The 19,753-nt window shown below is 40.0% G+C and overlaps 2 protein-coding genes across 6 annotated transcripts; one reads left to right on the forward strand and one right to left on the reverse strand.

Moving 5' to 3' along the window:
* Nucleotides 1-87: 87 nt before the first annotated feature.
* LOC110504993 (sorting nexin-12) lies at nt 88-6,732 on the reverse strand. 4 transcript variants are annotated; one of them, XM_021583918.2, is made up of 6 exons: nt 6,333-6,732; nt 4,806-4,901; nt 4,554-4,678; nt 4,297-4,387; nt 2,329-2,339; nt 88-1,363 (listed from the first exon to the last, which is right to left on the reverse strand). In XM_021583918.2, the coding sequence occupies exons 1-5, from the start codon at nt 6,495-6,497 to the stop codon at nt 2,334-2,336; spliced, it is 483 nt and encodes a 160-aa protein (XP_021439593.1). In that variant the 5' UTR covers nt 6,498-6,732; the 3' UTR covers nt 88-1,363; nt 2,329-2,333. The 4 variants fall into 4 exon arrangements, with proteins under 4 accessions (XP_021439593.1, XP_021439592.1, XP_036826373.1 ...); XM_021583917.2 differs by having other exon boundaries at nt 88-1,366; nt 6,333-6,731; XM_036970478.1 differs by lacking the exon at nt 2,329-2,339.
* Nucleotides 6,733-7,898: 1,166 nt separating this feature from the next.
* Nucleotides 7,899-19,118, forward strand: LOC110504990 (forkhead box protein O4). Of its 2 annotated transcripts, XR_005041247.1 has the most exons (4): nt 7,899-10,399; nt 11,006-12,472; nt 12,561-18,103; nt 18,136-19,118. XR_005041247.1 is itself a non-coding variant. In XM_021583914.2 (3 exons), the coding sequence occupies exons 1-2, from the start codon at nt 9,968-9,970 to the stop codon at nt 12,440-12,442; spliced, it is 1,869 nt and encodes a 622-aa protein (XP_021439589.1). In that variant the 5' UTR covers nt 7,899-9,967; the 3' UTR covers nt 12,443-12,472; nt 12,561-19,118. The 2 variants fall into 2 exon arrangements, 1 of the variants encoding a protein (XP_021439589.1); XM_021583914.2 differs by having other exon boundaries at nt 12,561-19,118.
* The last annotated feature ends 635 nt before the right edge of the window (nt 19,119-19,753 follow it).

Genomic DNA, 19,753 nt, shown 5'->3' on the forward strand with positions numbered 1-19,753 from the left:
GAGGAAAGCAATTTCCACTAAATTGGTGAGAGATTATTGGGCCATAATAACATAATATTTTTTAAATGAGGAGACAACCACCTTTGATAGATTTTCAGTGGTTTAATAAACTAACAGTACATTGTGGTCAACAAATTTAAATCAGAAAAAAAACAGCCTTTATGTATTTGAATGGTCAAAAACACATGAACATAAAACACCAATGAAATGGTTGGCAACTAGCCATCAGTTTAGTTGAGGTGAGGCCGAGGATGTTTCAGGAAACATATCACAATGAAGCAGAAACTGTCTTTGGTGCTTGATTACAGACATTTCCGGCTGCATGAGCCTCAACCCACACATTAAACAGAAGCACCTAAATACCGAATAATATTTCCTTCTAAGACAACCCTGTATCTGCGAGTGTAAGCAAAAGAAGTATCCTGCTGGACATTCTTGTTATTGATTGAGCTTTATTTTACCAGGTAAGTTGATATCAAATATTCTCATTTACAACAACCTACAATAGTGTTGCAGTAGAGGAGAAAGGTTGGAAATGATTGTGACCACGGTGGCGAGAATCTAGGTTGGGAGTTTTCCCAACACATTGGGGTTAAGATCCCTACTATTACATCAAGTGCAATGGAGTCTTTGATGACCATTGAGGTGGTACGAATGAATATTTGTCCCCAAGACTTGATCCTGATACTTGCCATTTTTTTCTATTACACTATGGAATCATTCCTCTATCAAGATTCGTAAATAAGTTGTCAAGTAATGTAAAAATCATCTTAATGGAAAGTAATAGAATGCTTTGTGTTGGTGAGTCAGGTTGGCCAGGTTTCCCTTCGGAGATCGATCTCTAACTGAGAAACTGGTTGCTATGGGGAAATTATTTTTGGCAGACTGTCATTTTCACATGAGAAATGTACACAATTATATTTCACCAAGCAGAATTCATGAGTTAGGAAGCCAACTTGTGTTACTAAAACAATATTTTCTCATTCCAAAAATTAAGTGTTATAATTATTACCAACGCCTACTTACTTAATAAGCCTCAAGTTTAACTCCCGAAAAACCATGTTGTTTCATAAAGGTAACTTACTAACTCAATCGTTTTATAAATTCACCTTCCCCACCCTCAGGCTTCTGCTACAAGTTAAATGCTCTGGATGTGAATACCCCCAGAGCTTCCCCAGACCAACTACAAATAAGATATGTATATATGTACACAGTATTTACAGAGAGTTCCAGCAGATGCAGTTGTCTTGGAGGATGGGCCACCTATGGAAGAGACAGCGTGGGCTCTAGTGATAAAGCCAAACAGCCAGGGGGTGTAGGGTTGAGAAGATGGGCTGAGTAGACATCATTTTCATCTCTGGGGCTGCTATAGAAAGGAAAACAAATCACAGGTATTCATGGACTTATTAGCATCTGAGGATTAGTGTTGCCAGTCTCACTACACTTATGTAGACCAAGACTTTAAAGTCTAAACAAAAGGCATATAGACCTTTACTGTTCTACAATGTCTATAACATAGTTACTACTATCAAAAAAAGGGTAAGAGTGTATAGGTTAGTTCTAGGCTCTGATACAATGGCTAGGTTAATGGAATCTTCCTTTAAAAAAAATATGTTTTTATATGATCTCAAGGGTATGTTCCATTGTGTTACCAGTGACAGCATACAGCGTCCGACAGATTTTAGGGTGCTGGAGATGAGCATTTTGATGTAAACTGGTAATTCAAATCTTAACTGCATGTAATCTGTCATTAAAAAAACAATAGCAAGGTCTAGCCATACATTCATATAATGTATGTTAGATACTGCTCTCTAGGTCTCAGTTACTGCCGCCATGAAAGCCTGCATGACTGGTTTAAAGGGACATTCCAAAAATGTTCAACTTCATATTCCTACTCATAAATGGATTAATATCACATGATGCATACCGATGATGTCATCAGAAACACTTACTGTTTTTTTTAACTACACAAAAAAAGTATAATTTTCAAATATGTTGCGGTGCTGTAGATATATAAAATATAAAGTTGAAAAACAGTGACATTTCCCTTTAAGCCAAAAGGGGAAGTAATGCATTTTACTAAAGATGAACTGTAAATATTACCCCATGCATGCATGCAACCATATCATGGCAATAGTTACACTTACTCAAGAAAAATTTAAAAAGGAATAAGTGGTTGATTGAAAAAGAGGGAAACGAAGAGATATGAGCATAAATGCATTAATGTATTGGTAACCCGCTAAACCAAATCTGAATTGACACACACAAAAGCGGTTGGAAAATGATCACAATTGTATTAATATGAATAAAAAGCATAACCAAACTTACTTTATTCACACCTAAAAAAAAAAAGAAAAGGGGGGGGGAGAGACATTGTAAGACACAAAAACCTCTGATACTGTTCTCTGTATGTTCAGGTTCCTTAAACCACTGTAAAATGTAATCTGACATTACAGAACATAATCCTTTTGTCCCCTTGCTAAGCTATAGCTTCTTAATTTTCACATTTAAAATGATGCGAAACAGTCATCACCAGCCAGGTTTCCATCCAATTGGCGACAGATTCTCATGCGAATATTCTAAAATCTGCATAAAAACAATACACATCCCACCAGAGATGCGTTTATCATATTGACCTGTTGCGGATAAAAAGCTGTGCGTGATGAAGGAGTGCACATAAAGATGACTTACTGTTAAATTCCCATGAAAAAAATAAAAAAAATGAATGGGTTTCCATCGCTTTTTCAACTCTACTGGTGGTTTTGTAAAATAAAAAGTTGCATTTTACAGCAAATGTGCCGACTCTGGTCTTGGCACGTGTGCTCTAACCAACACCTTGCAGATACAGCGCGGGTAGGCTACTTATATTATTATGGATAAGACTGAGATTTGTATTTGTCAAACGGCAGCCAAGCATTGGTCATCACGTCACCAGAATAAGACTCTATTTATCTGAAAGGAGCATCAAGCTCATCACCGTGCACTTTCAGCTCCAGGTGAAGTGCATCATAACTTATTTCATCTGTAGCCTAATGAACTGCAAGCTTTCCCCGAGTTGTAGTGGGAGGACCACACAACATAGCATCGGGTGACTCCAAGATGGTTATTACAAAGGCAATTCCATCGCCATTTCTCACATCGTTAATTTTACCAATACAAAAAGAGCCCACCTCGTCTAGTGTCATTTGTTTTGTAGATATTTTGACATTTTCCAGACAAATTTGCCGTTTCCATCAGCCCTGATATTTTCATCCGACATGTACTTCACTCACGTAAAATTGTTGGATGAAAATCTGTTAGACATATTTACACAATAAATATGCATTTAGGTTATACAAAGTTATCTTATATAATTTCACCCGATTATGCTTCTTGTAAGCACAAAATTAGGGTACTAGGTAAGTCAAGACTTAGATGGGAGAGATAGATGGAAACCGCTAAGGAACAGCCAGCACACCCCACCTACTGCCACACCCCTCTCCAACACAGCCACCCTGTCGGCTAGCGCACGTTGGCTGTATCTGTGCCAAAACGCAGGTATCTTTCCTCCTTACGTTGTTCTCCTTTTTTTGTCAGCACTTTTATTTCCCTGACTGATCAAAACTCGTTCTCTCATGCTGCATCTTGTCTCTCTGTATAGAGTCTATCCAAAATTAGGAACACCTTCCTAATATTGAGTTTTCCACCCCCAACCACCTGCTCTCAGAACAGCCTAAATTCGTCGGGGGAATGGACTCTACAAGGTGTCGAAAGCGTTTCACAGGGATGCTGGCCCATGTTGACTCCAATGCTTTCCACAGTCAAGATGGCTGGAAGTCCTTTGGGTGGTGGACCATTCTTGATACACACGGGAAACTGTTGAGCATGGAAATACCCAACAGTGTTGCACCTGGCACCTAACACTACACCCCATTCAAAAAGGCACTGAAATATTTTGTCTTGCCCATTCACCCTCTGAATGGCACACATACACAATCCATAACTCAATTGTCTCTAGGCTTAAAAATCATTCTTTACCCGTCTCCTCCCCTTCATCTACACTGATTGAAGTAGATTTAATAAGTGACATCAATAAGGGGTCATAGTTTTCACCTGGATTCACCTGGTCAGTTTATGTAATGGAAAGAGCAGGTGTTCTTAATGTTTTATATACACTCAGTGTTTAATAAGCACTATGTTTGGAACATTAAATCGCAATAAATATCAGCACCTAAGAATCATGATATCATATCGTGAGGTCCCTGGCAATTCTCTTCCCTAGATGGCAACTCAACCCTGCCCATCCTACTGGCGTACTTTTCCAGGAATGTAGTTCCGGTCAATGGACTCATCCTGAAGGAACATGTGAAGACAGCGCTCATTCTGGGCCAGGGGATGACCTGCGAGTCTGGTGATAGTGGAGAAAGAAGTAGGTTTCAGGTAATTAGCAATCATAATTACTTATTAGTGGAGTCAAAAGGCAGATGGCTGAGAGTTAATTTGACAATGCATTGAAATGGAGACAGCCATACAGAGAGAGAGAGAGAAATACCATTGGCAGAAACATTACACACCTGTTGATAAACTGTTCCAAGCCTACCCTCCGCTCCTCAATGAAGGAGTCCTCAAAGATGCCCTCATCTCCTCGGAAGGGCAGCTGTCTCTTCAAAGCTTTGCCAGGGAGAGGGGGCACCACAATCTGTAGAAAGGGCACCCCTTATCAGTAAATTAGTTACTTAGAAACAAACACAGGAATTCCAACAAAATAAATTGCCATTATACTGGTGAGACATACAGGTAATTAGTTATGCAGTGTGAGAGCCTACCTTACTGTCTCTCTCCAGCTCATTCTTCAGCCACTCAAAATCACTGTACCTTCTTCGCACAACAGAGTCCTTAAGTTTGAAGATGGGAAGGTTTGTCTGCACGTGATAACAATTATATTAATCACTACATTAAAATGACAGAAATACAGATTGGGGGCATTTCCAGTACAGCATGTCCAGTGACATGGTGAGACTTCAGTACTTACACCCTTCATAAATGAATAACTTCATCAGCATCTTGTCTCACTCTGTGAACACCACTGTTCAATTATGAAACTGGCGTGGTGTATTTAGTGATAGCGGATGGTTCATAATACAACCCATCTTTTGGGAGTAGGGAAACCCAGAGGAGTGTCCATGAGATTGTTGCATTAAAACATTTTTTTATTTGACCTTTAAGGTAATTAGGTGAGGTCTGTAGTAGTATGGGTATACACTGGCCAACTTATGTCTATCCCTCAGCCCATATAGTCTCTAGACCACAGGTATCAAACTCATTCCATGGAGGGCCTAGTGCAGGGTTTCCTAAACTCTGTGCATGTTTTTGTTTTTGCCCTAGCACTACACAGCTGATTCAAATAATCATGACATGTTTATCATTTGAATCAGCTGTGCAGAGTTAGGGCAAAAAACTAAAAGGTGAACAGATTTGAGGAAATGCTAGCCTAGTGTCTGTGGGTTTTCACTTCCCCCTTGTACTTGATGACTTAAGGTCACTAATTAGGAAGGAACTCCCATCGCCTGGTTGTATAGGTCTTAATTGAAGTTTAAAACCCAGACACTAGGCCCTCCATGGAATGAGTTTGACAACCCTGCTAGACAGACAGGTTGTCTCCCACAATGTACCAATGTTGAAGCATGCCCTAGGATTTGTGAGACTAGCTCATGTTCGAACACCTTTCTTTCTATACAATGAAGGTTTAACACCCCAGTGGCGGTCTGCTCACCTCATAGCCTGGTTTCTTCCTATGTGCTGGCCTTTCTAGGGAGTTTTTCCTAGCCACTGCTTCTACACCTGCATTGCTTGCTGTTTGGGGTTTTAGGCTGGGTTTCACGTTGTGACATCAGCTGATGTAAGAAGTGCTTTATAAATACATGTGATTGATAACCACAGTACTAACTGTCCCAATATTCTTTAATATCGAGCCTGGGGATTCCAAGGGTGTGCAGGGTTTTCTTCTGGGTTGGAGAAAAAGCCTGCACATCCTACATAATTGAATAAACGAGCTAGCTATAGCCTAACATACTGACTAGCAAAGGCTACCTGCAGAAACACTACCTAACCTGACAACCTTTCACATGCTGGCTATGTAATGTTTGTGGTAGCCATATTAGTAACGACTGCATGAGGAATTTGGATGAAATTATTATTTAACATGACAAAGTGAAAGGCTAAGCATTTGAAAAGCAAAAAGTCGAGTCTCTCCAAAAACACGTCCCAACCCGTGTTCCCACACCATACTAGCGTCACCTACACTAGGCCCCGCCAAAATCACCGGCCTCGATTTCATTACTGGCGCTCCTCACCTGCATTCTCACTTCATAAGTGGTAAATCGGTTCCGGCCGACTCCAATAGTTTGTGGGTCATAAACGTCGATTTCAAGAAAATTGCTTGGGGGGCCATACGCATCTGTAAGATCCTGCGGTTTAGAGTTTAATCGGCGAGTGTCTGCAACCGTGGGATCCGACATTTTCAGTTTCTGCTGCTAATCTCGAGTCGATAAACTGGGATCGTCACTAGTTAACACAACCACAAAGTCATAATTATGGATAAACTCCGCCCATTTCTAAAATTGATCTTAAAATCTGATTTTCAAGCACACTGTTAACATTATGCCTAACCTTAAATTAAGACCAAAATGCTAATTTGTTTGTAGCCAATTTAGACGGTCTCTTTGGAATCTGACTTTGTAGCTGGGTTATGTAGTGGAAAGACAGTCACAAACCCCGCCTATTTATACAATTGATCTTAAAATTTGATTTTAAACCTAACATTTTAGTCACTTATCAGACGCTATTGTCAAGAGCGATTTGCAGGAGTAATTCGGGTTAAGTGCCTTGCTGAAGAGTACATTGACAGAATTTTCACCTAGTTTTGGCTGTGGAATCTGACTGTGTGGCTTTGGAATTGGACTTTGTGGCTATAGAAGCTAGTGGAAAGGCAAACTGGTGGTGAAAGTTCTTGTTCCGCAGCCAATCGAAGCAGAGCAAACTCATTTATCGTGGTTTATTTTGACCAATAGCAGAGAATGAAACAATTGTGCCAAAATTAAACCAGTGTGAAACAATAATCATGCTGACAAAATGGGATTTGACAGTTTTACAAATCTACAGAACGGCTTATACTATTGCAAAAAAAAGTATACGTTTCCAGAATAAAGATTTAAAGTAAATCAGACCAGATGTATATGTTTGCTGTAGATAGATCTATCTCTACTGTATTGCCCTTTATTCTGTTTACATCACGCGCTGCATTCGCCAAAGGGTTATTCCGCCAACCACTCCCCAAACAAAGTTCTACTGTAAAATACACTGGGAATTGTAGTTCTTGTGCACACTCAGATTATTGTTAAAATAAACACACCATGAGATTTAGGCTGATCTTCAAAATTTCGTTAAATTAACAAATATTGTATTTCTATGCTTTTCTATGTTATGTTGGCACTGATATTCTTAAAAAAATGTATCATACTGAAATTAATCTTCTTCACAGATCGTCCTAGGCACACAAATAATTGTTTTTGAATGTAACTGTACAACAATGGCAACCTTAAAGTAACCTGTCGACAACCGACTTTTTAAAGACCATGCACTGTACACCGACACGCCGGGACTATTGCTGAAAGTTTGCATGTCAAATGAATGTGCATCATGTGCATCAACACGAGATTGGAGCTGAATAGATCTGTAGCCTAACCTAGAAGTCTGCGCTACTACTTGGTCAACTGAAATCTGATTTACGATAATTCACGGGTAACTTTCCAGTTTTGGTTTAGGTGGTGCTTACACTTTATGAAGTGATGCATAATCATGATTTTCAGCGCCGAAGTACCTCTTATAGCTCGCCAGTCGTTCGTTGTTTATTCTTGTACTTTGAATCGTCACATGACTGACTGCATTTCCCAGCAATCCACAACACGCAAGCGCAGTACACGTTGTCTGGCAGTGGTAAACAGACGTCAGAAGGGAGTCTTCGCCTCAAGTCAAAACCAAACAAAAAAATAGATACGATGACTGAATATTTTGACATCCATAATGGACACAAGTCGAGCAAAACTATCTACTGAAAGGGGCAAATTCCAAAGGAAGGTACTGAAGGCATTTTTCCGACTTTTGAAAGGATTTTAAACTCCGAAATAACTGGAGTTAGCCAGCTAGCTAGGTGGCTATTACGCTATTTCCACAACTACGTTTGGTGTGTTGAGAGTGCAGCCGATGTGTAAGAGAGTAAACTTCAAGAAACCGTGGATTCCGAACCGTGCTTTAACGTATCCAGGGGACGAGGACTGACTCAAGTTAGGCACATTCTGAAGGTTTGTGCCCGCGTGAGCATCGTGTGCTGCCGCTCCTCGGTGTAGAGAAACATGGCAGATGGCGACACGCGCTTGCCCACAATGTGGAGGAGAGTGCAAACCTGAATCAGAAAACCACGGACTTTCTGATCGATTGTTTTCCTCAAATTCTTGTTACAGACCATCATGATCAAACTGTTCAGTAAAGGTTTTGCTCTCAACATTTATTTTTGTCGGTCGACTTAAATTACTAAACTAGCCAAGTAATAATGCTGTAGTGGAAAGAAACGACATCCAGCATAACATTACTGTTTTGACTTATTTTCAGCAGTAAACGTGGCATTGGTTAGATAATCAAATATAGCATAGTTTTTACTTGAAATATTGATCATCTTATTGCTATAGCTCCATGAATCCACAAAGTGACATTGTTTCACAGGTATGAGTGACGGCTAGATGTATTGTGCATTTTGTTATCAATTAGTTGTTGTTTACACACACACATATATATATTAGAATTGTGATATAAATATTGTAACTTTTTATCGGCTCCAGTATTTTATTGGAGCGCGAGGTTATTTCTACGTGCGACGGAGCGAGACGGCACGTTGTTTACAAGGGCAGACCGAGGCATCGTTAAATTTAGCTAGTTGACCATTTGTAACGAACGCTCTTTTGTGACAGTGACCCACTGTGTAATCCTAATTTGTGAGTTCTTTTCAAGTATATGTTCTTGAGGGCGACTCTATTTTAATTGTATTTTAACTCAAAGGGCAATTTTTTTTCCTAAGGAAGACACAATAAATAAACATTTCAATTTATAGTGTTGTGATAGTTATAATTTTATAGCGACTTTCCCTTTAATTAGCTCACCTTTTCACAAACTTCGCATAGATTTACATTGTCTCCAAAAAACTACCAAAACTAAACTGAGAAGTTTTTTAATTTGATATATATATATATATACCCCACAGCAACGTTTTACCATAACACGTTATGTGGGCCATAAATTGCATTGTATTCTGATTGCAATCCAGATGTTTTGGTGTGCATTCCTCCCTGAGTTCCCTTTGTTCTTTTATACAAACAAAGGAACCCTCATCACAGCCTTTCTTTGCTCTATGTAATAGGAAGGTTTATAATAGTTACTATTAAGGAGATTATTTGGGTCCCCTAATCTCCAATCTCAGGATTAACAGACGCTATATTGGTGTATCCAGATTGTGTCTTTCTTCTACGAGTCCCCTTAATAGAGGATGGAAAACTGAATTTTGTTTGTATGATAGTTTAAGTTTATATTGAACTTTTGGTTATACAATAATTTTATTAGACAATCTAGTTTGAACATAGACTCATCAGATAATAATAATAACAAGCATTTCGCTACACCGGCAATAACACCTGCTAAATATGTGTTTGTGACCAATAACATTTGATTTGATTTAATAGGCCTACATTTTGGTGTGCCTGTTACAAACACGTGTTGACAAACCTCCCCAGATTATATATTTGTTTTATTTTTATTTAGTAGAGATTTTTCAGTCTGACTTATTTATTTTGACGTTTTATATTTTAAGTATTATTTCTTAGTAGTCAACATTTAGAATAGTTCAGAAGTGAAGCAAATATTTTGTGGAAAATCTCTTACAATGGAGGATTCAAAGGTACCCAAGATTGACCCAGATTTTGAGCCGCAAAGCAGACCTAGGTCGTGCACATGGCCGCTCCCCAGACCCGACATCTCAGCTGTTAAACCGGAGGGGGCAGACGGACCTGAATCCGCTGCGGGAACCCCGCCCGCCGACGAGGATAAGCAAGAGCAACAGCAAATCGTATGTGAGCCTGAGAAAGTTGTGGTCTCAGAGGGAGGAGTTGTAGCCGGAGTGGGTGGAGCCACGCCCCGAAAGGGATCATCCCGGCGCAATGCATGGGGGAACCATTCCTACGCGGACCTGATTAGCCAGGCTATTGAGAACGCTCCAGAGAAGCGCTTAACCTTGGCACAGATATATGACTGGATGGTGAAAACCGTGCCTTACTTCAAAGATAAAGGAGATAGCAACAGCTCAGCAGGGTGGAAGGTAAAAATAAAATTATGTTTACCTTAATGCACTTCATTATTGTTATACACATTGTTATAACTATGTTATATAGACCCTTTGATGTGATCACATGAAACATTATAACACTGCATTAGTTAGTGAATAATAGAAGTAATTGCTTGAAATCTATGGTCATCATAATGGATAAATTGATTGAATAGATGTATCACTAGCCACTTTAAACAATGCCACTTCATATAATGTTTACATACCCTACATTACTCATCTCAAATGTATATACTGCACGCTATACCATCCACTGCATCTTGCCTATGCTGTTTTATACCATCACTCATTCATATATTTTTTTTATGTAAATATACTTATTCATTCCTTTACACTTGTGTGTATAAGGTAATTGTTGTGAAATTGTTAGGTTAGATTACTCATTGGATATTACTGCATTGTCGGAACTAGAAGTACAAGCATTTCGCTACACTCGCATTAACATCTGCTAACCATGTGTATGTGACAAATATATATATATATTTTTTTTGTTGATCAAATTAAGTTGAATAATTTCCTAAGTTACAAGGTGCCAATGTTAAACAAAACCCTTTTTCTTTTCCCTTCCCGATACCTCAGAATTCAATTCGCCACAATTTATCACTCCACAACAAGTTCCTGAGAGTTCACAATGAGTCCACAGGCAAAAGTTCCTGGTGGATGCTCAACCCAGAGGGGGGCAAGACTGGGAAAGCCCCCCGGCGCCGTGCTGCCTCCATGGATAACAGCAGCAAACTGCTAAAGAGCCGGATGCGGGCCAAGCAGACCAAGAAGGCAGCAGCAGGCTTGGGCGGGACCACCGGGGGAGACGGTGATGGCGTCGCAGACAGTCCCAACTCCTCCCAGCAGTTCCCCAAATGGGGGGTGAACAGCGGCAGCCCCTCATCCCGCGGTAGCCTAGACGACCCTGACATGTGGACCAGCTTCCGTCCACGCACCAGCTCCAACGCCAGCACCCTGAGTGGCCGGCTGTCCCCCATTGGTCCCGGCCAGGAGGATGAGGATGACCTGCCTGAGGAAGGTCTACTGGGCTACTCCACGGGCAACCTGCCGCCAACCCTCACCGAGACACTCATGGAGGAGCTGGACCTGATCGATGGCCTGACACTGATGACAGAGCAGCAAGGAAGGGCTAGTCCTAGCACGGCCCCCATGGTGCCCCCCACCCCTCTGCCCTCCGCTTCCACCTTGCTTCCCCGGGGGTCCGGGTTCCCCACATTCCGTCAGCTGCAGCCACCCAACCTCTCCCAGGCCACCAACCAGATTGGGGGACAGTCCTCAGGCACACAATCTGGCAACAATAACAACTCCAAACCCTCAAACTATGGCAACTCCCTCTTCAACCCTATGCCTACCCCCGGCTCCCATGGGACTGGTCACTATGGCACCCATGTAGGCTCCAGCTTGGAGGCATTGCTCACTTCGGACTCCCCGCCTCCCAGTGATGTCATGATGACCCAGGTGGATCCGCTGATGCCCAGTCCGGGTGGAGTGGGGATGATGGGCATGGGGGGGCCCATGGTGGGAGGGCGGGCCAAGCCCAACCAACTGTTGCTGGGGAAGGGGCTTGAGCCCAACACTGTGGCACCCATGGGGATGCAATCTCAACTCCAGTCCCAGCTCCAGCAGCAGCACTCTCAGCTGGGCATGAGCCTGTCAGGCATGGCCCAGGACTCTCCACAGTTCTCTGGCCTCAAAGCCCAGCATGCACAGCTGCCAGGTATGGGGCTTCACCACGGGGGGGGCCTCTCCGCCAATGCAGGAGGAGGTCTGCCAGGGATGGGCCAGTTCGGAACGCCGAGCTGCTTCCTGCCCAGTCAAGACCGCTTGCCTACCGACTTGGATATCGAGATGTTCACAGAGAACTTGGACTGTGACGTTGACTACATCATCAACAGCGACCTCATGGATGGAGAGGGCATCGATTTCAACTTTGACCCCATAATCCAGGGAGGCCAAAGCTACTCCGGCCCTGCGACCACGCAGAGCTCCGCCCACAACTGGGTACCCAGCTAACTTCCCAGCAACCCTTGCAGTGTTAGCCAGGTACGCTGAAATTATACTTTCAGGTTCTAACTATACCCATGTTTCCCTCTCACCTTCACTCACTACCTGTATTTTTTGGTTTGTGCAGGAGATTAATCAAGAACATCATGAAGTCAACATTTGTCTTTGACTCTTTGTTGCGGGTAAGGATCCCAATCACACAAAAACTCAACGACACTCACAACAAAGATCACACCTGGTGCATTCCCATTCCTCGTCTCCCTATTGGCTGAAGATCCGAAGCAATTTTTTTTACCTTTGCGTTTGTACTTTTGAGTTTTCTTTGGATTTAAGGACGAAACAAGACCTCAGACATCCATGTCACGTGCCAATACAAGTGGATGGTCAGGAGATCCACCATACATGAGACACAGACACCCTAGTAACACTTGCAACTTTTGGGGAGTTTGCCGTATGTATTTTCTTGGAGTGTTTTTGAGAGAAGTATGACAGAATTTATTTAGAGTAAAAAGACAAAACACAACAAACAACTCTAAACTACTTGGAGTTAATATAACAATGAATATTATTACTATACCAAAGTAGTTTAAGGATTGATATGGTACACCTCATTGATGTCTTTGATATTGAAGGTAAAATGGACGGGGCACACAGGAAAACATGGCCAGTTTTCGTATAAATTGTAGGTGGTAAACGATTACCGACCACCACCAACTTAGACATAAAATGAAGCTGCTGCATCTGTATATATGGAGGGAATGTGGTTCAAACACAAAAACACTCCTGTACCTTCCCCAATGAAAATATTGAGAAGTTGCAGCTGGACTATGGATGGGTTGGTTGTGTGGCAACAAAACCAACGGGCAAAACAGAAAGGGCTGCAGCTGCGTGGGCCCAAGCCCATCCAATCAGATTGAGCGAAAAAATAAATGATAGTAATCGTCTTTTTACCTAAACATGCAAACACCATTAGATAGAATTCATAGCAAGCAATTTTCGGTCAGTTTTGTTGCCGACTAACTAACCCTCATTAACCGCTCAACAAATGGTTACATTTTTCCCAAACAGTAAAATGACATGACCAACAGAAAATATCCTACTATGCATGCATACAAGGAACGGACATGTTTCATTGTGAACTTAATGGAAACATGCAACAACAGCAAGCCTATCGTCTTACAGTCAAAAGGCTATAATGTCTATTATTGAACGTTGAACTCCTGTAATGAAGCAGTTAATAAAACCTCCATTTCAAACATTTGCCAAAATACAATTCGCGGGAAAACACCATTCTAAACAGCACACCCAATGCAAACGGTTCCATATGTGACAGATATGAAACTTAGAATGATGGGGAATCTAATAGCAACAACTAAGATGGTTTGCTAGTATGACTACGATTGTGTCTTTAGGTTCTGGACAACGAAAGAAAGATATGAAAAACCAATAGAGCAGTAGAAAATGATGGTTAATGGCATGAGGAAATCTTTATAAAATAATATTTTCCTCCATGTTTCTATGGTTGGATTTTGGCAAGGCTGCTTTGAAGCAAGGTAAGACATGCCTCATTATTTAAAGTAAAGTAAAACGATCAGGTTTCAAACAATTATGCTGCCTCAAGCTCACATTGTAAAGTGGTGGGTGACACGCTGATAGCCTGCCTACCGTTCACTATAGCATATGCTTTCAAATGGCGAATGGGATGTGCACTTGAATTATGAGTTGAATTTGAGAACAAAAAATTTATAATTTTAGCCGTGGCCATCAAAACAGTTAACATGCAATGACTGGGCTTATAAAATAATATTTCACTCCAGTACCAGCTTTTTGAGGAGCTACTCTCGCGCTGTCTGACAGGTGGTAGGCTATTCTGCTCCTCAAACTAGACGTTGTATGCTGTGCTTGTGATAACTAAAATGCACGAGGACTAACAAAAATACACACACCAATTTAATCTCACAAAATTATGCAAATTAACCTATAGACCGATAAGCATAACTGGTCAAATGTATTTTCGGCGGCTAACCTATTAACCGTTAACATCCCTACAAGAAGTGCACTGGAATAACATTCAGATGAACTGGAATGACATTCACTCTCATGGGATGGGTGGCCAAAAATAACTAACTGAAAGCCACACTCCCAATAAGCCATGAATATGACTGCATTGAGGCATATGTCACTGCTTCTATGACTATGTGCACTATATAAATGCACCATACCACTGCCTACTTTGTTCATTTAGCAAACAAGACCGCTCATAATTCAGTGCCTTTATCACAGTCAATACATGTATATGAGTTTTAAAAATGCTAATTTTTCTCTCTGCCTCATGACAAAATAAATAGAATTGCTGTAAATTAGGGGGGAACCAATTCATTTCTGGCTGCACTACTGCATGGTTGGCTTAGATTGTTGACAACATGTAAACTATATTTAATCTCCAAATGTTTATTGAATACAAATACATTTGCACATTTGTCTCATAGATCGTTAAAGTTGTTGATTAGCTAGCTCATTTTAGCCATATTAGCATTGACGTGAAATCAGTCAAAACACATTAAAACAGGACACGGTATCAAGAACAAGATAAAACTAGCTGAAATGAGCCACCTACGATTCCCCACATGGCAACTTCTTGTCATTGTTACTAGCCATCTGACCATTCAGAATCATAACAAATCTCAGCTTCTGGCCCCATTGTGCGTCATTTTCGTGACGTCAGCCAACCTGTATGACACGGGCAAAGTGTGAAGATGTTAAAGGTCATTGGATGAGACTGAGTTAAGGATGCACGATTTGACATTGGACTCTGCAGGTTGACCAAACTTAGTTGAGCGTTTGGTCGCTTGATGGTACGAAACATGTGCTTTTGGTTTCTTTTTCATTGAAGAGACTGGAGCTACAAGGTAACCAGGAGTTATTTCAGTAGTAATTGAACAGTGCGGGGTATGTGATTAGGGCCGGGACGACACCAGTATCGCAATACTCCTTAGTATCGTGGCAAGGAAATAAAACACAAAGCAGATTGAACTTTTTTATCAAAACTATCATTATGTTGTCATCCAGGGTCACATGTATTTATTTTCCAAGCTAAAGCACACAATATTTTACATACAGCAGGTTTTTAAAGGACCAACAAGTTGGTCTGCTTCGTGTTTTTATTTTTGCCATAGAAAAAATATTGCGACACTGCTATCGTCCCGGCCACATATGTGATATGCATTCACAGTTTGGCATTCGTGACTCTGCTCAGTGTGTGCTAAAGAGCAGGGTGGAAATAACTTTGGGGGAGTATTTTTTTTCTCTCCTGGTGTGCAATTTCACCAACAATATGAAGAAATGTGAATTGTGAACTTTTTACAGGGGGCATTCAAAGGTAATTTTATTTGCCAACAATTGATTTGGTAGGCCAAGTGTTATATCGTTGAAAGCAGTATTCCTCCACTGCTGTATGGGCCACTTGAAGGTTTTACATGTTGTGTTTCAAGGCACTTGGGAGTATTCCTGTCAGGTGGCAAGCATACTCAAATGGCAAAAGAAGAGCCGAAATCCAAGTTAGGTTGAGTCATTTCATCAGAGGAGGAAGATTGTATACGTGCTATGCACATAGACATGACATGCTATGCAGATCAATCAGGAGAACTAAAAATAAGTCTTGAAGGAAATTAAGATCTCCTTTTGAAGGGTTTTGTTATTTAATGTTTTCCTTAAATGTTATATCGCTTTAAGTAAGGGAAACCGGGGCTTCATGTGGGAATCATTTCTCACTAATTACACTTTGTTATACATTATTAACCGTTTTTTAAATTAAATTAATACAATGTGTGAAGTTTAAAAAAACAACATATATTTGACTAGTTTAATATACAATTTAGATGGAGGTTATAAGTGAAATATTAACAGATATTAATATATTACTAATCAGAAGAAAAAAATAATAATTGGGAAAACTATTTCAAAGATCATTTTTAACAGTCATTTTCTATATATTCTTTTATTTTTGTAAAAGATGAGATGCATGTAGTTTTTATACATAACCAAAGGAACACTAAGAATTGCATGGCAGATAAGGGGGTGCTTGGGACAATGTATTTCAGTGCAGATAAGCTTTGCAAGTGGCGCCTGTTCAAAGACCTGTCATTTTAACAAATGACAAGGCAGGTGAGGTGAGGCAAAGTGCATCCGTGGACCAGTATAACTTGATTTTTCAAATTGACTTGCCACTTATTTAGTTCATTTGACTTGACTATTGTGAAATTTAAATCCAAATAAAAACCTCACATGGAATTTACACAATGGAGGACATTTTGCTTTCAGCAGTGATCTCTCAGGGTCATTCAAAAAGAATAACAATGGAAACATCTTCGTTAAGGGGGTAATCGGATAATCATCAGAATAACAACATTTAAGGTGAATTTCTTTGTTAAAATAGAAGACTGGAAACCAACAGCCCCTCATGTTCTGCTGTTTTCTTGAGTATGGCATCCTTGACACAAGTGTCTTGGATTCAAGCCACTTTCAATTTAACACTTTGAAATAGAAATTCTAATTTTACTGTAAGACGAAAGTACACGAGATATCTTTGGTCGTATATCATAATAATAGTCTCGTTCGAGGTTGTTAAACTGCCAATATTGAACACTAGAACATGTTACTCAATAGCAAGATGCACCGTGTGATTTTCCATGTTTTTTTCTTTCCCTTTGAAGATGTGTTTTGTGTTAGGCGGAAGTTTGTTTTTAACTCTTTGTTAATGTCAGAAAAAAAGGTTTTCGTTTATTGTAAAGTTTTTTGTTGTTGTGTTGACCAGTTTTTCATCTGAAATGCATCCCAGATGGAGTTTTACATGATTGTTAATAATGTCACTGTAACCATGTGAATACATTAGCTTTTAATTTTTATAAAGCACCCTTTTCTCACAAAGATTTTCCTATTGATCAGTGCTAGTTGTCATTTATGACATACATTAAGAGGGCCATAATGTAATGGGTGCATATTTAGATCACTTTAGGGCCTTGAATCATTTGTATGCATCACACAGATCTTGAGTGAGTATAAAGTAATTGATTAGTTAAAGGTCCAATGCAGCCATTTACAATTAAGGACCCTACTGTGATTATTTTTTTTCTCCAATTAAAACAGTAAAAAATGTACAAAAAAATAAACAAAAATAGCTTCTTAGCAAAGAGCAATTTCTCAAACAAGAATTTTGCTAGGACCATCTGTGAGTGGTGGGGAGGGGAAAACTAGCTGTTATTGGCAGAGTTTGAGTTTGGAACTCTCTTTCTTATTGGTGTACACTAATGTTACCAGGCAGGCCAAAACCCCATCCCACCAAGAGGCAGTCATTCAAATCTTTTCAAACAGCTTTTACACTGAAAGGGTATATCACAACCTCATAGTGTAGAAATATTTATAAAACATTGGACTAGTAACCGGAAGGTTGCAAGTTCAAACCACCCGAGCTGACAAGGTACAAATCTGTCGTTCTGCCCCTGAACAGGCAGTTAACCCACTGTTCCTAGGCCGTAATTGAAAATAAGAATTTGTTCTTAACCGACTTGCCTAGTTAAATAAAGGTTAAATACATTTTAAAAACACAGGAAATCAAGTTATTTACTGCACTGGGCCTTTAAAGAAACAAACCTTGAAAGTGAATACCGTGTAGTTTGAGGTATTTTAATAAGCATGTATGATAGTCCCATTGATAAACAGCAAATCATTTTGGTTGCTGTGATGGATTCCGCAGTGATACTCAAGTCAATGATGGCATAATGGGTGGACTGGCAGCCATTGTGAGTGTACACATATGAGCCATGCAGGAAGTAAATCAATATATGCTGTAATTTGTTGATTCAATTTAACTGACATTAGAAAAAATGCATTCCATTGCATGAGCCACATCAGTGAAAATCATTTGAATGAACATTCTACATTACCATGGAAAATATTGCGTCACAATACCAGGCAGCCGTTGCGAGTGTACCAATGTCAAATTGCCAGGGTTAGAGGTTCCAAGCCCATTCTATTTCTATGGTCATACTATTAACATTATTGGCTGGGTCTTTGAGAGATCTCCTCTCCTTATGCATTGTAGGGTGGGTGTGAGTGTTTGATAGGAGTGACTGAATGAAAGGGAATGTGTCATTGTTGGACAGTGGTGTAACTGTTTTTAAGTGTTGACTGAAAGTGTGATGGCCGTGTTTAAAAGCACAGTGTATAGGGGACATCCTTCCCATAGGCTGTATTTGCTGGGTCCTTGACCTTGAATAATCTGCTGGAATTTTCCCCCACTGTCAACTACAATTGTGGTCTTTTGACTTTTTATTCCCTAGTCCCAGTAACATTTCCTTTCTTAATATTTTTCTTCAATTTCTTTAATACTAATTTTCTCATGATAAAAGTAGCTAGTTAGTAATCTCCTTTTTTAAAATGGCCCCACTTTGATAATACAGTATTTTAGAATGTGGACAGTAAATCTTTTTGTTTGGTTTTTAGAAGGGGTGGGGGTTATCAGAGGGGTTGATGAGTTGTGCCTAGCCAATATGTGTTAATTACTTTATTTTGATAGTTTTTGTCTCATTTCTCTCTCTTATCTTACTTTACATATTGTAAAGTCAGCCAAAGACGGCATTGGAAACAGTTCTGGAAAGTGGAAATAAACGTAATCTGTTTAACCATATTAGCCGAATCGTTCTTTATTATTTTATTGGTTCACCAGTATTCACATTTATATTGTTCATGAACTTCATGATATCAATGAATATAACAGTGGGATGTTTTTCACATTTTAAAGGTCCAATACAGCCATTTTTATCTCAATATCAAATATTTTCCGGGTAACAATTAAGGTTACTGTGACTGTTTGAAAATGGTTACAAAGAAACAAAAATAGCTTCTTAGCAAAGAGCAATTTCTCAAGAAAGAATGTTGCTTGGACTGTCTGGGAGTGGTTTGAGTGGGGAGGGGAAAACTGAAAACTGTTATTGGAACGCTCTTATTGGTCTACACCCAGATTAGCATTTTACTGCACTGTTAGGCGCTAGTAATGCAAGCATTTCACTGCACCCCCTATAACATCTGCTAAACTGTGTACGCAACCAATAAACTTTAATTTTATTTATAAAACAAAGGAAATCGCGTTTTTGACTGCACTGGGCCTTTAACATTAATGCACAATGCTTAATATCTTCCACTAGAGGGTCTAAGTGTATAGAAAAGGTTTCTCCGGTGCACCTCCATCCCCACATTTCTGAGGAACTACTAACGCATTAACATGTTCTGACGTTATCCAATAAACTGCCATGGTTTAATCAT

Source organism: Oncorhynchus mykiss, chromosome 31, assembly GCF_013265735.2.
Source record: "Oncorhynchus mykiss isolate Arlee chromosome 31, USDA_OmykA_1.1, whole genome shotgun sequence".
Classification (NCBI taxonomy): Eukaryota; Metazoa; Chordata; class Actinopteri; order Salmoniformes; family Salmonidae; genus Oncorhynchus; species Oncorhynchus mykiss.

Excerpts from the sequence above, each read along its gene's own strand:
- LOC110504993 (XM_021583916.2), bottom strand. The coding sequence starts at position 6,497 with ATGTCGGATCCCACGGTTGCAGACACTCGCCGATTAAACTCTAAACCG. Across the intron at positions 4,902-6,332 it reads CTTATGAAGTGAGAATGCAG|ACAAACCTTCCCATCTTCAA; the intron begins GTGAGGAGCGCC and ends TATCACGTGCAG. Across the intron at positions 4,388-4,553 it reads TTGGAACAGTTTATCAACAG|ACTCGCAGGTCATCCCCTGG; the intron begins GTGTGTAATGTT and ends CACTATCACCAG.
- LOC110504990 (XM_021583914.2), top strand. The coding sequence starts at position 9,968 with ATGGAGGATTCAAAGGTACCCAAGATTGACCCAGATTTTGAGCCGCAA. Across the intron at positions 10,400-11,005 it reads ACAGCTCAGCAGGGTGGAAG|AATTCAATTCGCCACAATTT; the intron begins GTAAAAATAAAA and ends CCGATACCTCAG.